The sequence below is a fragment of the Nuphar pumila genome, chromosome 15, assembly GCF_984573655.1.
Source record: "Nuphar pumila chromosome 15, dmNupPumi1.hap1.1, whole genome shotgun sequence".
In the NCBI taxonomy this organism is placed as follows: domain Eukaryota; kingdom Viridiplantae; phylum Streptophyta; class Magnoliopsida; order Nymphaeales; family Nymphaeaceae; genus Nuphar; species Nuphar pumila.
Window position 1 is genome coordinate 68,236,106 of NC_143263.1, and position 16,514 is coordinate 68,252,619.

At 37.9% G+C, this 16,514-nt stretch overlaps 2 protein-coding genes across 5 annotated transcripts in view; one reads left to right on the top strand and one right to left on the bottom strand.

The window, feature by feature from the left end:
• The window catches only part of LOC149815527 (3-hydroxyisobutyryl-CoA hydrolase-like protein 5), a 58,999-nt gene that overhangs the window by 13,275 nt on the left and 29,210 nt on the right, over positions 1-16,514 (bottom strand). Inside the window, exon 16 of one of the 4 annotated variants that reach the window (XM_089988407.1) lies at positions 428-520. The exons of the other annotated variants lie outside the window; for them this stretch is intronic. Within the exon in view, the coding sequence (XP_089844533.1) occupies positions 448-520 (73 nt within the window). The 3' untranslated portion in view covers positions 428-447. Of the gene's footprint in view, positions 1-427; positions 521-16,514 lie in introns of those variants that run through there. 4 annotated transcript variants of the gene reach the window in all.
• LOC149815528 (protein VACUOLELESS1-like) overlaps positions 1-16,514 on the top strand; it is a 38,522-nt gene that overhangs the window by 12,246 nt on the left and 9,762 nt on the right. Inside the window, 3 exon segments of the mRNA XM_089988414.1 lie at positions 3,953-4,092; positions 5,223-5,328; positions 5,414-5,506. Coding sequence (XP_089844540.1) covers positions 3,953-4,092; positions 5,223-5,328; positions 5,414-5,506 — 339 coding nt within the window.

Sequence of the window (16,514 nt, forward strand, 5' to 3'; positions counted from 1 at the left end):
GAGAGAGAGAGAGAGAGAGACGACTGCTCAAGAAAAAGAGAACTCGATATTGTTATTAGGGCCTCTCTCTATGTTAAATAGAGAGAGGCTTAAAAGCATAATTACAATCAAGCCCCATTATAAAAGCAAAAATACAAATAACATCTAATATAAAAGGACTTCACTTAAAACCACCTATTTTCAACAACATCATTATAAATAATATATATATATATAACTTAACACTCTCCCTTAAACTTACAGTGTCATATACCGAAAGTTTGAAAAAAAAATCAATGGGTAGTATCCAAGTCTTCAAGTGTCTTTATTTGAGAGTCTCTATCTTTATGACGTATCAGAGAATTTTGCAAATATAAGTCTTTGAATGTCTTCATTGGTGATCATCCCCAAACGCCTTCATCGACTATCTCCATCTTCATGATATGATGTATCAAAGATATTCCTTTTTCAATCCATCGCATCTTTAAGAACCCACCGAGAGAACAAAACACATATTTCAACTATACGAAAAGAAGATATCCTAACCAAATAGTTAAAAAAAAAACTAGTATGTATATTTTGAAAAAGAATAACACTCAAGTAGAACAAAGTAATAATTTTAAGTTTTTTACAAATATTAGTAACAATTCATGCATTAATAATATATCAAATTTTCTTTCGAAGCACGAACTCGAACAAGATACTAAGATAAAAAATCCCTCGCTCTGATACCATATCACGAAATATGCAGAAAAACAAAAGAACCACAAAGGGATTACGATAACACAAACACAACATGCACATGCAGAAGTCCACCATGGGATAATACACGGTGCCAACATAGGCAATACAAACTAGAGTTACCGAAAGCGCCTAGGCGTAAGGGGAAGCACGCTTCCCCGATACGCGCTTCGGAAGCGTGAAATGTCGCGCTTCCGAAACACGTGAGGAAGCATCCTCCTTTTTTGGGAAGCACACTTTCCTTTTATGGGAAGCACGTTTCCCTTTTATGGAAAACACGCTTCCCCCTCACTTCTCTATTTTTTTCATTTTTTTCGCTTCCCCCTCGCTTCCGGTTAGCTTCCTAGGTCGCTTCCGAGACGGTTCATAATTTTCTTCTAAGTGGTCCCGCGCTTCCCCGCTTCCTAAATTTTTGAAAGTGCCTCGCTTCCCGTTCCCGCTTCCTGTATCGCTTCCCGCTCTCGCTTCCTCGACTGGTAACTCTGATACAAACAACCACTAAAATGTTATTTATTTTATTCTTGCTTTTGTGTTTTAATGCATGGTATTACCCTTAGTGGTTGTTTGTATTGCCTATGTTGGCACCTTGTATTATCTCATGGTGGACTTCTTCATGTGCACGTTGTGTTTGTGTTATTGTAATCTCTTTATGGTTTTTGCTTTTGTTTTTTCACATATTTTGTGACAATCATCACATTGTTTCATGTACATAGATAATAAAAGGAGAAAAATAAATCTGCTTCAAGTAACACACTTTGAAAACCTTATGAGTTCATTTATTCCATTAACATTTTACATTATAATGCAATGAAGTGAAACTCCAAAGCACCATTTTCTGAGGGGAATAAAAATTGTTAAATTGAAAAGGCTATTACGATGATGAGGGCTCACCACTACAAATATAGTTTTTTTTTCATTAGTACATTCCCTAATCTAGAGGTACCAATCCAAGAAATGTCGATATTAGGCCATTTCTTGATGGCACAACCTCGAAGGCGCCAATGTCCTATGAGTAAAGAAATATCTATCTAAAAGTTTTATCAATCTAAATTTGTTCTTTGAATCAAAGTAAGAACAAAACATAATGTGGAGACCTACCTAGGGAGAAAGGCCCCATAAACCAGTGTGTGCTAAGGGCCTAATAGGTGTAAGGGCACCAAGTGAATTAAATAACTTGGAGTCTTGGACATTCTACAACCTTTATACTTGAAACCTAAATTAGACTATCATAAACAGAAAAGTGTTAAACTCTAAGGTTTTTGAGAAACAAAGGAAATGAGATGACAATGCCATAAAACAAATAAATCCATAACCAAGGACTACATTAGCAGATTTAATAGGCAGATGAACTTCGTTTATGTAATACGAAAGGCTTTCCTCTACTGCCTATTGGAAGTTACTTTCAGGAAGCGAAGTGCATGCAACAGCCATTGGAAATAAATGCACCATGTTATCCATGATCGGTTGTAAGCTATGTCACAAAGGTGCGGGTGCGGTGATGCGGCACTTTAAAAAAACTTGGGTGCGGGGTGCGAGAGGGTATATATATAATTATGTATATAATTTTTAACAGATATACACTTGTATCACCACCTTTCGTATTTTTTTTTGGGTCCAAAATGGACAATTATTACCTTGGGTGTGTTGACCGCATTGGGTGCTGCACCCGCACTCGCACCTGGGTCGAGTCACGTTGACGCAGGTGCGACGCCCTGTTGGACGAATCCCTATGACATAAGTTGTAAGAGAAACAAAGAACAAATCCATTGCAAGTTGTGTCACTTTCTTTTTATGTATGTAGCATTAGAACTCTGTAACATGATTTTCTGCTCTTAGTTGGCAAACCTGTGACTCGGGCTCAGATTGTCTGACCCTTGACTCGCGGGTCTGCGAGTCGGCATGTCAACTCGGTAACTCGGACGGGTTAGGACATAAAAAAAAATTAGTATTTTTTTTAAATAATACTTTAAATATTGAATATAACACTATGTTTTCTACAATGTGAATGCAAATAATCAAACTCCAATCAACAAATTCACTAAATCAAAGCATCAAAGAACAAAAACTACAAAATATCTTCATAAAAAATAAATAAGCTTCATAACTGACATAGCCGCATACATAAGAACAATAATGAAATTTGTGAAATGAGAAAAACCCCTAATTGTGCATTGTGTATCGCCTCTCAGAGGCAAGCCTTGCAGAGAGAGAGAGCATCGACTCGCCTCACAGTGAGGGAGAGTAGGGGCAAATACGATTGTTACAGGGGAATGAGTTTCTTGGACAGGGCGGGATGACTGATGAGAGTCTTGTGTGGCTGAGCAGGTAACATGAGAGGGTTTGAAGTCGGTGATGCATGCGAGATGGTGGGGGCGAGGTTGCATCTCGCACACCCTCAAGAAGGAAGAATTAGTGAAACCCTAAAACCTCCTAAAACGTGCTAAAAAAGAAAACAAAACTAAAACACCTCACTGCGTTTTCTGCATCAATACCCAATAAAACAGGAGAGAGAGAGTATCAAGAGCTACTCAGGCTTGCCACAAGCAATCCCAAAGCGAGGAAGATGAACAAAAGCAATGAGGAGAGATGGGAGGGGACGGAGAACGTACGCCCTGAGAGAGAGAGAGAGAGAGAGAGAGAGAACCTAGCTGTCGGCGGCATGGCAGATGATGGCTGCCGGTGGTCGTCATTGGTCAGCGGCCGTCACCCTAGGGTTGGAGTTGCAGAAGGGGTGAGAGAGAACAAGAAGAGGTGAGAGAATTCTCAAAAAGAATCTGACTTTTAAAGCGGTGAATCAGTTCGCATCGAAATGAACTGGTTCAAAATACGAGAAGACTCAGTGAATCGATATCGATTTACTGAGCCGTGTCTCAGTCCTGAATCGCCCGATTCAGGATTGAATCGGCTGACTTGGCAGAGTCAGCCGAGTCGGTCGATTCCTAGCCGAACCATGCCCGAACCTGGCTAAAACAGGTTTGGGCTGGATCGGTGGCCCAGTTGCTTGGCGATCCGATCCAACTCGGGCGATTCCCGAGTTGGATCACCGGGTTTGCCAACTATGATGGTATTTGCTGTTGGATTTCCAATTTCTGTTTTACATAATCCTTTGGGGACTTAAATCAATTTTTTATTTTTTATCATCTATACGATGTTTCTTTTTTGTATTTGAAGAGGTGTTATGATGTTTGTCACCTTAGCCTATTCTTACTAATCTCTGAATATCTTTGGTCAGGCAGATGAAAATCTTAGGTTGATTCGCTCCTCTCTCCCTGAGGCAGTTGAAGCATGTATTGATGCTGCTGGCCATGAATTTGACATTTCACGCCAAAGAATGCTTCTTAGAGCTGCAAGCTATGGACAGGCTTTTTGCGGGTTAGTGTGCTTCGGAAATTGTTACCTGTCGTTGGTTTAAATTGGTTTTATGATTTATTTTTCAGATGTAGACATGCTATAAGTAGGGTACATGTTTGAGCAACGTTCTTGGGGGAGCGACATGCTTGCATTCTTCCAAGTTTTTTACTCTCCCAGCCATTTTTGTATTTTTTCTGTTGATTTAGGTTTACATTCTATTTCATTTGAGATTGGTTTCCAATTGTTCCTTCAGTGAAATATCTTTTAGAAGGAACAAACTAGCAAATCAAAAGTAACTATTTCTTTGTGTTGTTTCTTTGTTCGGTTGTAGGTATCTTTCACTTTTTTTTCTATTCTTTGACATGGAAAGAAGACAGAGAAGTTTCTCTTGTGAGGAACTTAAAGGCAGAAGTATGTGTTTTATTATGTTCCTGATATGAGATTAAATGTGGATTAGAAAGGTTGCTCTTTTGTATGCAACCATTGCAACGTTACATGTGCAATCTTTCTTGTCCTTTTTTACATATTAGAAAATCTTATTCATGCTTGTATAGTTGTAATGGTGTACTATAACTTCATTTTGCAGTTTTCTTGAGGTAATTTCCTGCAAAGTAACATGATTGGGTCAAGTTTCTACGTGTTATCCTAGTCTCTCATCTCTGTAATGTGTTGTGGGTGAGATTTTTAAACTTGATATTTTAACATTTCTCCTGTAAAAGTTGGATTGCATTTGGAATTTTCTTGTTCTTTTTTGCATCTAATGTCCAAAAGTTTATCATTATTCTGTCTCTTGTCACTTGTTAGTTGTATTGGGCTTGTGGGTTTCCTTGGAAATACTCCTTTGGCACCCTAATTGGCTTTTTTGAATATTTGACTAACATCACCCTTACATGTTCATTCTTCTTGCCCATTTGTGTTTTGCCTGTTTTTTGTTCCTCATCTCTTTTCAGCATAATACAATGTTCAATTGGATTGCCCCCTGTTTTATTAAAATTTCAATCTCACATGCATAGTTATAGCAGGAAAAAAATTTCCATCTCACATACATAGTTATAGCAGGAAAAAAATTCCATCTCACATGCACAGTTATAGCAGAAAAAAGTGTTTTTCTGATCTGTGCTTTCGGTAATGAAATCAGTTCACTTTGGCAGCCAGCTCCAACGTGATCACTTTCGAGACGTGTGCAAAACATTGCGAGTTCTAAATGCTGTGCGCAACCATGAGATTGGTGTTCCTCTAAGCATTCAGCAGTACAAGGTTCTTCAACTGAAAGCGCTTTATCTTGTTTCATGAGCTAAAATCTGATTTAGAGTACATGAATTAACTGTATCTATAAATTCAGATGCTTACACCACCAGTTCTGGTTGCTCGTTTAATAAATGCACATCGGCATCTTTTGTCATTAAGGATCTCAGAGTATCTTGGTTTGAGCCAGGTATGCGTGTATCTTGGTTCTCTTTGGAAAAGATGATCTTTCCTTTTGTTAACTTACTGTGTTATTTGATTGTGTTCTTTAAGCCATATACATGAATTCATTCATGTACTTTTGAATATATATACATATATCATAGTCACAAATATCGGTCTTGGCTATATCTTGGCAAGGCAATTTCTCGTGATAGTTGATAAATCTCAGGAAAACTCTATGCTTAAAAAATATATAAAATATAAAAATAGTAGAAATAATTAAAAAAAACCTGTTTAGATAATAAAATACACATATAATGAAAGAAATAAGTAAAATATAAAAGCAAGAAGGAAAACATAGTTAAGATATAGAAAAGAAGTAAAAAAGTAAAAGCTAACTCATAATATTGTGATATTATCGCGATAATATCGTGATATAAATTTCTAATATTTTCAAAATATCGTGATATTTTGCCTTTAATATTGTTTTATGATTTAACAGCTATATTAGCTCTATATTTTTTAAATATCGCCTATATCTGTGACCATGATATATATATAGGGATAGCATTTGCTACACCATGGGTAATGAACCCCCTACCCTAGTTGGAACTCATAGGGGCAGGTTGCTTTGACCAAATCTGACCTCATGGATTTGTTCAGCATTGTCAAAATAGTAAGAATCAGCCCTTAGATTAAAGTTTTTTGATGTAAAATATGTTTTTTTGAGGTTTGAAAATTTGGTACATTTTAGGCTATTGATTTTTCAACTGCCGTAAAATCTGATATATATGTCATAAAAACATGATCTAAGGGTCAATTTCTACCAAACTTACTATGTAGATTACATATGAAGGGTCAGATATGCAAAAGAACTGAAAAAAATATTATATATTTTCACTAGGGTTTTCTTTATCCACAAGGGTAGCAAACATATATATATATATATATATATATATATATAGAGAGAGAGAGAGAGAGAGAGAGAGAGAGAGAGAGAGAGAGAGAGAGAGAGAGAGATGGGTAGGTGCAAAATTGATACGTTCTAAATGTTTTTTTCTGCCCTTTCGGTGTTTTTTCTTGCAGTTCTGACCCCATAAATGTGTTGGGCATGGTTGATTTATGAGGAATCCACATTAGGATCATGTGTTTTCTATGAAAAAAATGATATTTGGAGCCTAAAAAATTTACAAGGATTTTCGACCGTTGATTTTTTGAACCTTATAAAAACCCACCCATGTGTTGGAATCAAACACTTCAAGAGCTGATCCCTATAAAATCAAGTACATAGATCACATCTGTACGGTCAGAATTTAAAAATAAAATGAAAAAACCCTACAAAACTCGTTTAGCACGTATCATTTCACACCTATATATATATATACATATATATATACATATACATATATATATATATATATATATATATGTATATGTATATATATATATGTATATATATATATATATATATATATATATATATATATATATATATATATATATATATATATATATATATATATATATATATATATATATGAGAAGGGCAATGCTCCACCCCTTGTCCTCCCCCATTAAAATGTGCATATTAGATATTTTTTTAGCAAAATTGACCATATTGATGTGATCTCCATGGTTGAAAATGAAAAGATGTCATTCACGACTGGGTTTGGATCTCAGGATCCAGACCCAACTCGGTTTTATTTTAACACATGTTCATTAATGGCATAATGTAATTTTATGTTGTTATGTAATGGGTATTTTCGTACCCTAATAGTTGTATAAGCATATATTTAATGGGAAGCCAATACCGCAGACCCTAATTGGGTTTTCTGCAGCCATCGACGCCTCTCTCCCTCTCTACTCCTCTTCCTCTTGTGATTGACGGTGGAATACCATTTTCTAACATGGTGTCAGAGCAAGAGATCCTTCCTTAAAGATCGTGTTCTCCTATGAGCATTAAGTCCAGCCTCTTTGTCCTCTTCTAAGGTATTTCTCTCTCTGTTCATATCGTTTCTTCTTTTCCTTCACAATCCAAAATATCTGATTTGCTCTTTAACTTTGCATTATCTTCTTCTCCTATTTGTTTCTTCTCTCACTGTTCTTTCTTTCATATTGCTGCATCTGATTTCACCCATACAATAATCTTACCTAACCACGCAATATCAGAATTCATGTTTGCGTGATTTCAAAGATTGAAATCACGTCAAACTCGTTCTTTCCTTTTTCCCATATTGATGTCAGAACAGAATCTGACCTGAACACGATCTCTGTTCTGCCTTGATTGATTAATATCACTCTGAATCTATCTTTCTCTCTACTTTGGAATTTTCCCTTTTAGAAAGAAAACACGTTATTTTCATATTCATGCATTTTCTTACTGATTGAATACTTATTTTTCTTTACTGCATATTCTGTTTTTTCTGCCTCGGGTCTGCATGTTATTATTATTATTATTATTAAAAAAGAAGGAAAAGGCAGTCGAGTTCTCTGAAGTTCAATTATTTGTTCTAAATTTTTATTTTGTTTGCTCTAAAGTGACTTCTCTTTCGGTTTCTTAATCTTCTTCGTTTTTCGCTTCCCATCGACTATGGATTCATTTTCTTCTTCTCAATATGGTCTTTCTTCCAACTTTCTCAGTCAGCTTGTGTCTGAGAAATTGAACAATTCAAATTTTCTAACCTGGAAGAGACAAATCATCCCATTGATAAGGAGTCAGGATCTTTCTGGAAATATGGATGGCTATGTTTCTGTTCCTCCAGAGTTCATATCACAAGAAGGAAAGAATGAGGAGGGTGACGCTTCAATTACTTTTGTTAGAAATCTAGAGTATATATCCTGGATGAAGCGAGATTAAGCTTTGGTTGCCTACATCACTTTCACTCTGTCACAGGAGGTGCTTGTGGCAATCCCTGATGACTGCTCAACTATGAAGTTATGTCATCGTCTTGTTCAGACATATTCTCAAGTTTCTCAGGTTAGAATTTTATTTTAAAGAGAGTTTCAAATGTTGAGGAAAGACTCCATGACTGTCATGGAGTACTTAAACAAAATGAAGACTATCACGGATGAGTTGGCCATCGTGGGTTGCGCGGTCAGTGACAAAGATATGGTGCAGCAGACTTTGAGCGGGCTGAGACCCGATTATCACATGATGGTTACTTCTTTGCTGTGTTTGCTAGACTTACCTACATTTGAAGACCTTCGTGCTAAGCTCTTACAGTATGAGATGACCTTGAAGGGATTCTCTGAAGGTATTCACAACCCCATTGGAGCACACAATGTTCTTGTCACAGGAGTTACCTATGGTCGAGGACATGGCATATATGAATCTCGGGAAAGGAGAGGTCAAGAGAAGAATGGACAAGGAGCCTGTGGAATATTACCTACTCCCAGTATGCCTCCTAATCTGCAAAGACAAAGGACAATACCTACTTGCTTTCTCTACAACAAAAAGGGGCACATAAAAGCAAATTGCTGGTTTAACCTGCAAAATAGAGGAAAACAATTAGAGACAAGAAAGGGAACAAATATATTGAAGAATACTGGAGAAGTAAAAGAGTTGTTATTATCTGCCTTTGCTGCATTAAACATCAAACAGAATGATCAAGGTACTTGGTATGTTGATTCTGGTGCAACCACTCATGTCACTAGTGATACTGGTAAGCTCCTAAATCTTGTTCCTTATGTTGGTCGAAATAGTATTGTCACTGGAGATGGGTTTCATCACCATATTTCACATATTGAAAATTTTGTAATTCCTATGTCCAACTCTTTCCTTGCTCTTTCAAATGTCATTAATGCTCCTAATATCAAGAAAAATATTGTTTTTGTCTCTAAGCTTGTCGATGACTTTAATGCTTCAGTTGAGTTTACTCATTTTTTTGTTCATGTTAAGGACCTTCACACGAGGGAAACGTTCGCTGAAGGAAAACGACAAGGGAATATGTACGTGTTTCAAGAGAATCCTTCCTCTCGTGTTCAACATGTTCATTCCATCTTGAAGCTCACATCATCATCTTCAGTTCCTCTTGAGAGTGTTCTTAATATTTCTGAATGTATTGAGCCGAATCTTTGGCATAGTCATCTGGGTCATTGTAGTAGTCGCTTTATTGATAAGCTTGTTTCAAGCAGTCTTATTCTCAAGTCAAGTCTGAATTTAAGTGTCGATAATAAAAAATGTTCTAGTTGTCTTCAGTGTAAGAGGCATGTTCTTCCATTTCATTCCATTAATAAAAGAGCTTCAAGACCATTTGAAATTATATGTTCTGATGTTTGGGGTCTGGCTCTAGTTCCTTCCATGTCTGACACTAAATATTATCTCATTTTTGTTGATATTTATTCTCGATATACATGGATCTTCTTCATGAAAAGTAAATCTAAAACCTTCAGGTTTTAAAATTTTCATTCCTTTGTTCAAAATAAATTCTCTGAGAATATTACTTGTTTCCAATGTGATGGAGGGGGTGAGTTCTCTTCAAATGACTTTATTAATTTCCTTCAAACAAATGGAATAAGTAGGCAGGTCTCATACACCTCAACAGAATGAGATTGCTGAACGGAAGCATCGCCATATTGTTGAGAGTGCAATGAGCATGATGCATAATAGTAATCTTTTAGTTACCTTATGGGCAGAGGCTTTTCATACAAGAGTCTATGTAATAAATCGATTGCCCATGAATATCTTGGAAAACAAATCACCCCATTTCTCTTTGCATGGTGTGCATCCAAATTATCATGAATTGCGTGTATTTGGGTGTGTATGTTATGTTCATGTTGACAGTTCAATGCGACACAAGTTTCAGGATAAGGCCTTACAGTACAAAGGATACAGATGCTATAATCTCGTGAGCAAGCGCATCAAGATATCCAGAAATGTTGTGTTTGATGAATCAAATTTTGGTCATAATGTTGACACTTCTCCTGAAATTGAAATTTATCACCCTTGGTTGAACTCTGATCTCTTTTCTAGTATCGACGGTGTTTGTTCTTTAGACTGTAATCAAAGAGATGGGGGAAACGTGTCTACTGCTGAGCAAAGAACTCAGGAAAGTGTGATCTCTAAACCATCATTGGCCTCCGAAAGGTATAAAGACATTGTTTACTCTCGACGTGAGAAGGAGATATTTCCCAGCTCTAATCAGGAGCTGAATTCTCCTTCTGTTTCCATTCAATCACCTATTCACATAAGGTCTATCCGGCCTCGACATCCTATTGATAGGTGGGTTAGTTACGAGAACTTCACGATGGATTTTCAACTTTTCTTAACCTCTTTTGGTAAGGAAGATCAACCCACCACATTTTATCAAGCAATAAATTCTAAAAGATGGATTGAAGCTATGAACGAAGAAATGAAGGCTCTTCATGAATGTGGCACTTGGGATATTGTTCCCAGACCATACAATCGAAATGTGGTTGGGTCAAAGTGGGTGTATAAGATAAAAGTATAAATCGGATGGTACTATCGAGCGATACAAGGCTAGACTGGTTGCCAAGGGCTTCACACAAGAGTAAGGACAAGACTATGACGAGACCTTCAGTCCGGTGGTGAAAATGGACACCATCAGAGTCATACTATCATTGGTTGTTGAGCACCAGTGGACTCTCAGTCAACTGAATGTGAAAAATGCATTTCTACATGGAACTCTGAAGGAAAAAGTATACATGGAGCAACCCACTGGGTATGCAGAAGGGAACTCCAAAGAATATGTGTGCAGGTTAAAGAAAGCTATATATGGTCTGAAGCAGACTTCTCGATCTTGGTTTGACAGTTTCTCTCTTGAAGTGGAAAAATATGGTTTTAGTCGGTCTCTTCTTGATCATTCTCTTTTCATATTCAAATGTAAAGATATAGTTACCCTGTTATTGATATATGTTGATGACATTATCATTACAGGTAACTCTAATTAACATATTGAACAAGTTAAAGAACTCTTGAACTATAGATTCAAGATGAATGATCTTGGTAAACTGCGATATTTTCTTGGAGTAGAAGTTGATAGGACTACTGAAGGCATGACACTTGCCCAACATAAGTATACCATTGATGTTCTTAGCAAGACAGGTATGATAGATTGCAAGCCCCTGAGCACACCCAGTGTAATGGAGATTTGTATCAGGATCCTACAGGATATCGCAGGATAGTAGAAATGCTTCAGTACCTTACATTCACTCGGCCTGATATTGTCTATTCTGTCAATCAGGTATCTCAGTTCATGCATGAACCGCATATTGGGCATATGGAAGCTGTTAAACGCATTCTTCGATATTTGAAGGGATCTATTGGAGATAGTCTTGTGTATAGAAAGAGTATCCATGGCTATCACATGCATGAACTTCTTACTTACACAAATGCAGATTGGTCAGGAGATCCAGATGAGCATAGGTCTTGTGAGAAAGATAAACCTGCAAGAACCAAAGGTGAGGTAAAGAGAGAAGAGAGAGAAGAGGGGAGTCGGTGGCAATAGGTTTTTCCCTTTTCTCATATTACTTATAAGTATTGTAAAGTAATAAAAAAAAATTACAAATATGCCACCGCCCACGCATCCCGAGGTGGACCCTTGGAATGTGGTGCGGGTCGGATCCATGATCCAAAACTAACAGCCTCCCTCAAGTTGAGTATGGTCTTTGATCATGCTCAACTTGTCTTTTAGTGCCCAAAACTGATGAGTGGATAATCCCTTGGTAAAGATGTCAGCAACTTGCATATCTGACCGAACATATGCAGGTTCAATTTTTTTTTCTTCCACCTTTTGTCTAACAAAGTGTTGATCGATCTCGATATGCTTCGTGCGACAATAAAGGATGGGATTGAAGGCAATATTAATAGCACTCTGATTATTGCAAAGAAGCATAGAGGACGAGATCGGTTCTTGTAATTCTTGCAGTAGATGTCTCACCCATGTAACATCGGCTGTTCCTGCTGCCATTGCACGATACTTTGCTTCAGTACTAGATCGCGCCACTGCCTTTTGCTTCTTGCTACTCCATGTTACAATATTATTGCCGATAAGAATGCAATACCCCGAAACTGATCTGCACTCGTCAGGATCACCAACCCAGTTCGCGTCTAGTCGATGCCTTGACGTATAAGCTGTGTCCTTGGTATACATCAAGCCATCTCCAATCGTACCCTTTAAATACCGAAGGATCCTTTTTACTCCTTCCATATGTACATCTGTAGGAGCATGCATAAACTGTGAAGCCTGATTGACAAAGTATGCTATGTCAGGCCTAGTGAATGTTAAGTATTGTAACATCCCTACAACTCGACGATACAAAGTAGGATCATGATAAGTAGTGCCTTCTTTAGCACTTAGCTTATGATTTAGAAGGCAAGGTGTGCTAATTGGTTTACAATTCTCCATCCCTGTAGCAAGTAAAATATCAATAGTGTACTTATGTTGGCTCAATGTAATAGTCTCATGTCGACTATCAACTTCCACACCCAAAAAATATCGCAAGGGACCCAAGTCTTTCATCTTGAATTTAGCCATCAACATAGACTTAACCAAAGATATGTGAACCTCATCACTCCCAGTAATAATGATGTCATCAACATATATAAGCACCCAAACAATAGCTGAATCACTTTTGAATATGAACAATGAATGGTCTAGAATACTTTTAGTGAACCCATGATGCTGGATCTCCGTGGAAAAACTTTCAAACCAAGATCGAGAAGCTTGTTTCAAGCCATAAAGAGAGCGTCAAAGTTTACATACCCAATTGGATGGATCATGCATGCTATAACCAGGTGGCTGCTCCATGTAAACTTCTTCCTTTAGTTCACCATGCAGAAAAACATTTTTAACATCAAGTTGACTGAGTGACCATCCATGTTGTAACGCCAATGCAATGATAATCCTGACGGTGCCCAATTTTACTACTGGGCTGAACGTTTCATCGTAGTCCTGCCCATACTGTTGTGTGAAGCCTCGTGCAACCAGACGAGCCTTATAGCGCTCAACACTGCCATCTGGTTTGTGCTTGATCTTGTACACCCATTTGGATCCTACAACATTCTTGTTATCTAGCCTTGGTACAATTTCCCATGTATTGCATTCATGCAATGCTTCGATTTCCTCATTCATCGCCTCTACCCAGGCACGGGAATGTACAACCTCATGAAAAGAGAGGAAGGTTCTATTTCTTTGGACACTCTAGTTAGAAATGTTGAAAATCCAAAGAGAAATTGTTATAACTTACCCAGTGATCTATAGGATGTCTAATCCGAGTGGAACGTCGTAGAGGAGTCTCATCATTGACTGGATGAGGTCTACGAGAATAAACAAGACCAGAAAAATGTGAGGATGTTGTTGTAGGAGGAATGTCTTCCATATGCGGTTCCACATCGAAAGTATAAGGTTCATTGTCTGTCAATAAAGATGAATCCTCATAAGGCAACGAGTCATATAAAAGTGAGTCACTGAGCCAAGGATCATAACCGTCCTGTGTATCTGTGGAAGATGAACCCAGAGTGTCAAAATTTTCATTATAAAAAACAACATTTCTAGATACCCGAATTTTGCCTGTATGAGGATCATAACACCTGTATCCCTTATAGTCATCTGCATACCCAAGAAACTTGCACTGTACAACTCTGTCTTGAAACTTATTTCTCAATGAATGATCAATATGAACATAACATAGACAACCAAAAGGATGTAGTTCTTCATATGATGGATGACAATTATAAAGAACAAAATACGGAGAATTATCTTCAAGGATGGTCATGGGCAACCTGTTGATAACGTAAACAGCTGTATGGAAAGCCTCTGTCCAAAGAGAGAAAGGAATACCCACAGTGTGCATCATGCTCAAGGCTATCTCAATAATATGCCTGTGTTTTCTCTCAGCTACTCCATTTTGTTGAGGGGTATGAGGGCAAGAAATGTTACGTGTAATGCCATGCTCCTTTAAATATTCACTAAAATCATGGGATATGTATTCTCCCCCCCATCACACTGGAAATATACAACATTGGTATTGAATTGGTTTTGGACTAGTGCATGAAACTGTTTGAACTACTTGAAAACTTCATGTTTGTTTTTCATGAAGTAAATCCAACTAAATCGAGTGTAAGAGTCAAGAAAGAGTACATAGTATCGAGATCCAGAAAGAGAGGCAGTGGGCGCAGGACCCCAAACATCTGAGCATATAATCTCAAAAGGCTTTGTTGCTCTTTTATTGATACTATGAAAAGGAAGTACATGACTTTTGCATAAGTGACAACTTGGACATTTTGACTCTAAACTGACTGCGGGTATTAAACCTTTAGCAGACAACTTGTCAAGAAAAACTTGACTACAATGACCCAGACGGAGATGCCATAAGTCAGGCTTATTAAGTTCCAAAACTCTAGATGAAGAACTATGATCTGTAGATTGACTCAAAAATGTTGGAAAGGAAGAAGCTGAAGAAGCCACGGCTACTGAAGACGACGTCTTCAAAGGCACATGAGATTCTTCAAAGACGTACATGTTCCCGCGCCGTTCACCTTTAGCGAGCGTCTTCTTGGTGTGAAGATCCTTAAGATAAACAGAAGGAGTAAATTCAACGGAAGAATTTGTTTCATCAACTAATTTTGACACAAATAGAATATTCTTTTGAATAGCAGGTGTGAGTAAGACATTTGACAAGGGTAATTGAGATTCAGGCAAAGAAAGGGAGACATTTCCAGTGTGAGAGATGGGGTGGTGAGATCCATCTCCTATGAGTGCCATTTCCAGTGTAAGGAGTCAAGTGAGAAAATTTACCTGCATCAGAAGTAACATGTGCTGCTGCCCCTGAATCAATATACCATATACCTTCATCATTTTGACGCAAGTTCATCTGATTGAAAGTAGTCATAAGGATATTTTGTACGTCCTGTGGAAGAACCTGTCCCTGAGGAGTGCGTGCAAACGTCTGAGTTGCCTTCTGCCCTGACCTACTATCTGGCCTCCCTGTTTTGTTCCGGTTCTGAGGATTGTACCAGCAATTTGCTTTAACATGTCCCCGCTTATTGCATAGAAAACAAGTAGGAACACGTCCCCCTCGTGGTATACTGCCTGAGCCAATACCTCCTCCACCTGGTGTAGGTAGTAATCCTCCTTTATTCATAGGTGTTCCATTGGGACGAGGAGGAGTAAATAAGACTCCTGTTTGAATAGGCGTATGTGCCATCATCACAAGATGAACATCATCTGACGCGTGTTCCTGATTTAAACTGACCTCATATTGCAAAAGCTTAGATTGAAGATCATCAAAACATGGAAGAACTGAGACAACCTGGAGTGCCGTGCAAAACATGCGATATTCAGGTCCAAGGCTACCTAATACCTGTTGTACCATATCTTTATCTGATACAGGACTTCCAATGGCAGTTAACTGATCTGTAATCACCCTGACATCCCCCATGAACTCTGTAATAGATTTGTTTCCTTTTCGCATGGATTGGAATTGCCACGAGTTGCAAAGCCCGAGATTCGGAAACCTGAGAAAAGGAATGAGCTAGTCCATTCCACAACTCGGCAGCAGATTGATCATCACAAATAGTTTGTAAAACACGATCAGAAAGTGTGGAAGTTATGTAAGCAACTAATGTCTGATCCCGTTGTACCCATATGTCATAAGCAGGATTGGTGGTTCGAAGTTGACTCACCTTCCCATCTTCACCTGTTATTTCTTGCATGATATGTGTAGGTGGGGCGGGTGATCGCCCATCTAGATGCCCATAAAGACTATGACTGCGAATAAAAGGCACAGTCTGACGCTTCCAAAGTAAGTAGTTATCATGGGATAACTTGTGAGTCATGAGGTAAGAAAACTAGGGTTCAACTTGGAATCCATGGATTATATGAAGAATGAGATGCAATAATAGATAGGAAATAGGAATGGGATGATACCAAAATAGAATGCCAAATGTCGACTGTACTGACAGTGTATTGAGGGAAGAACAACAATGCTGTGTGCTGAAAATAATATCAGTGTCTTCGTCACACAGAGGAGTAGTGACGTGCGAACCAGAAAAATATTGAACATAGATATATTGA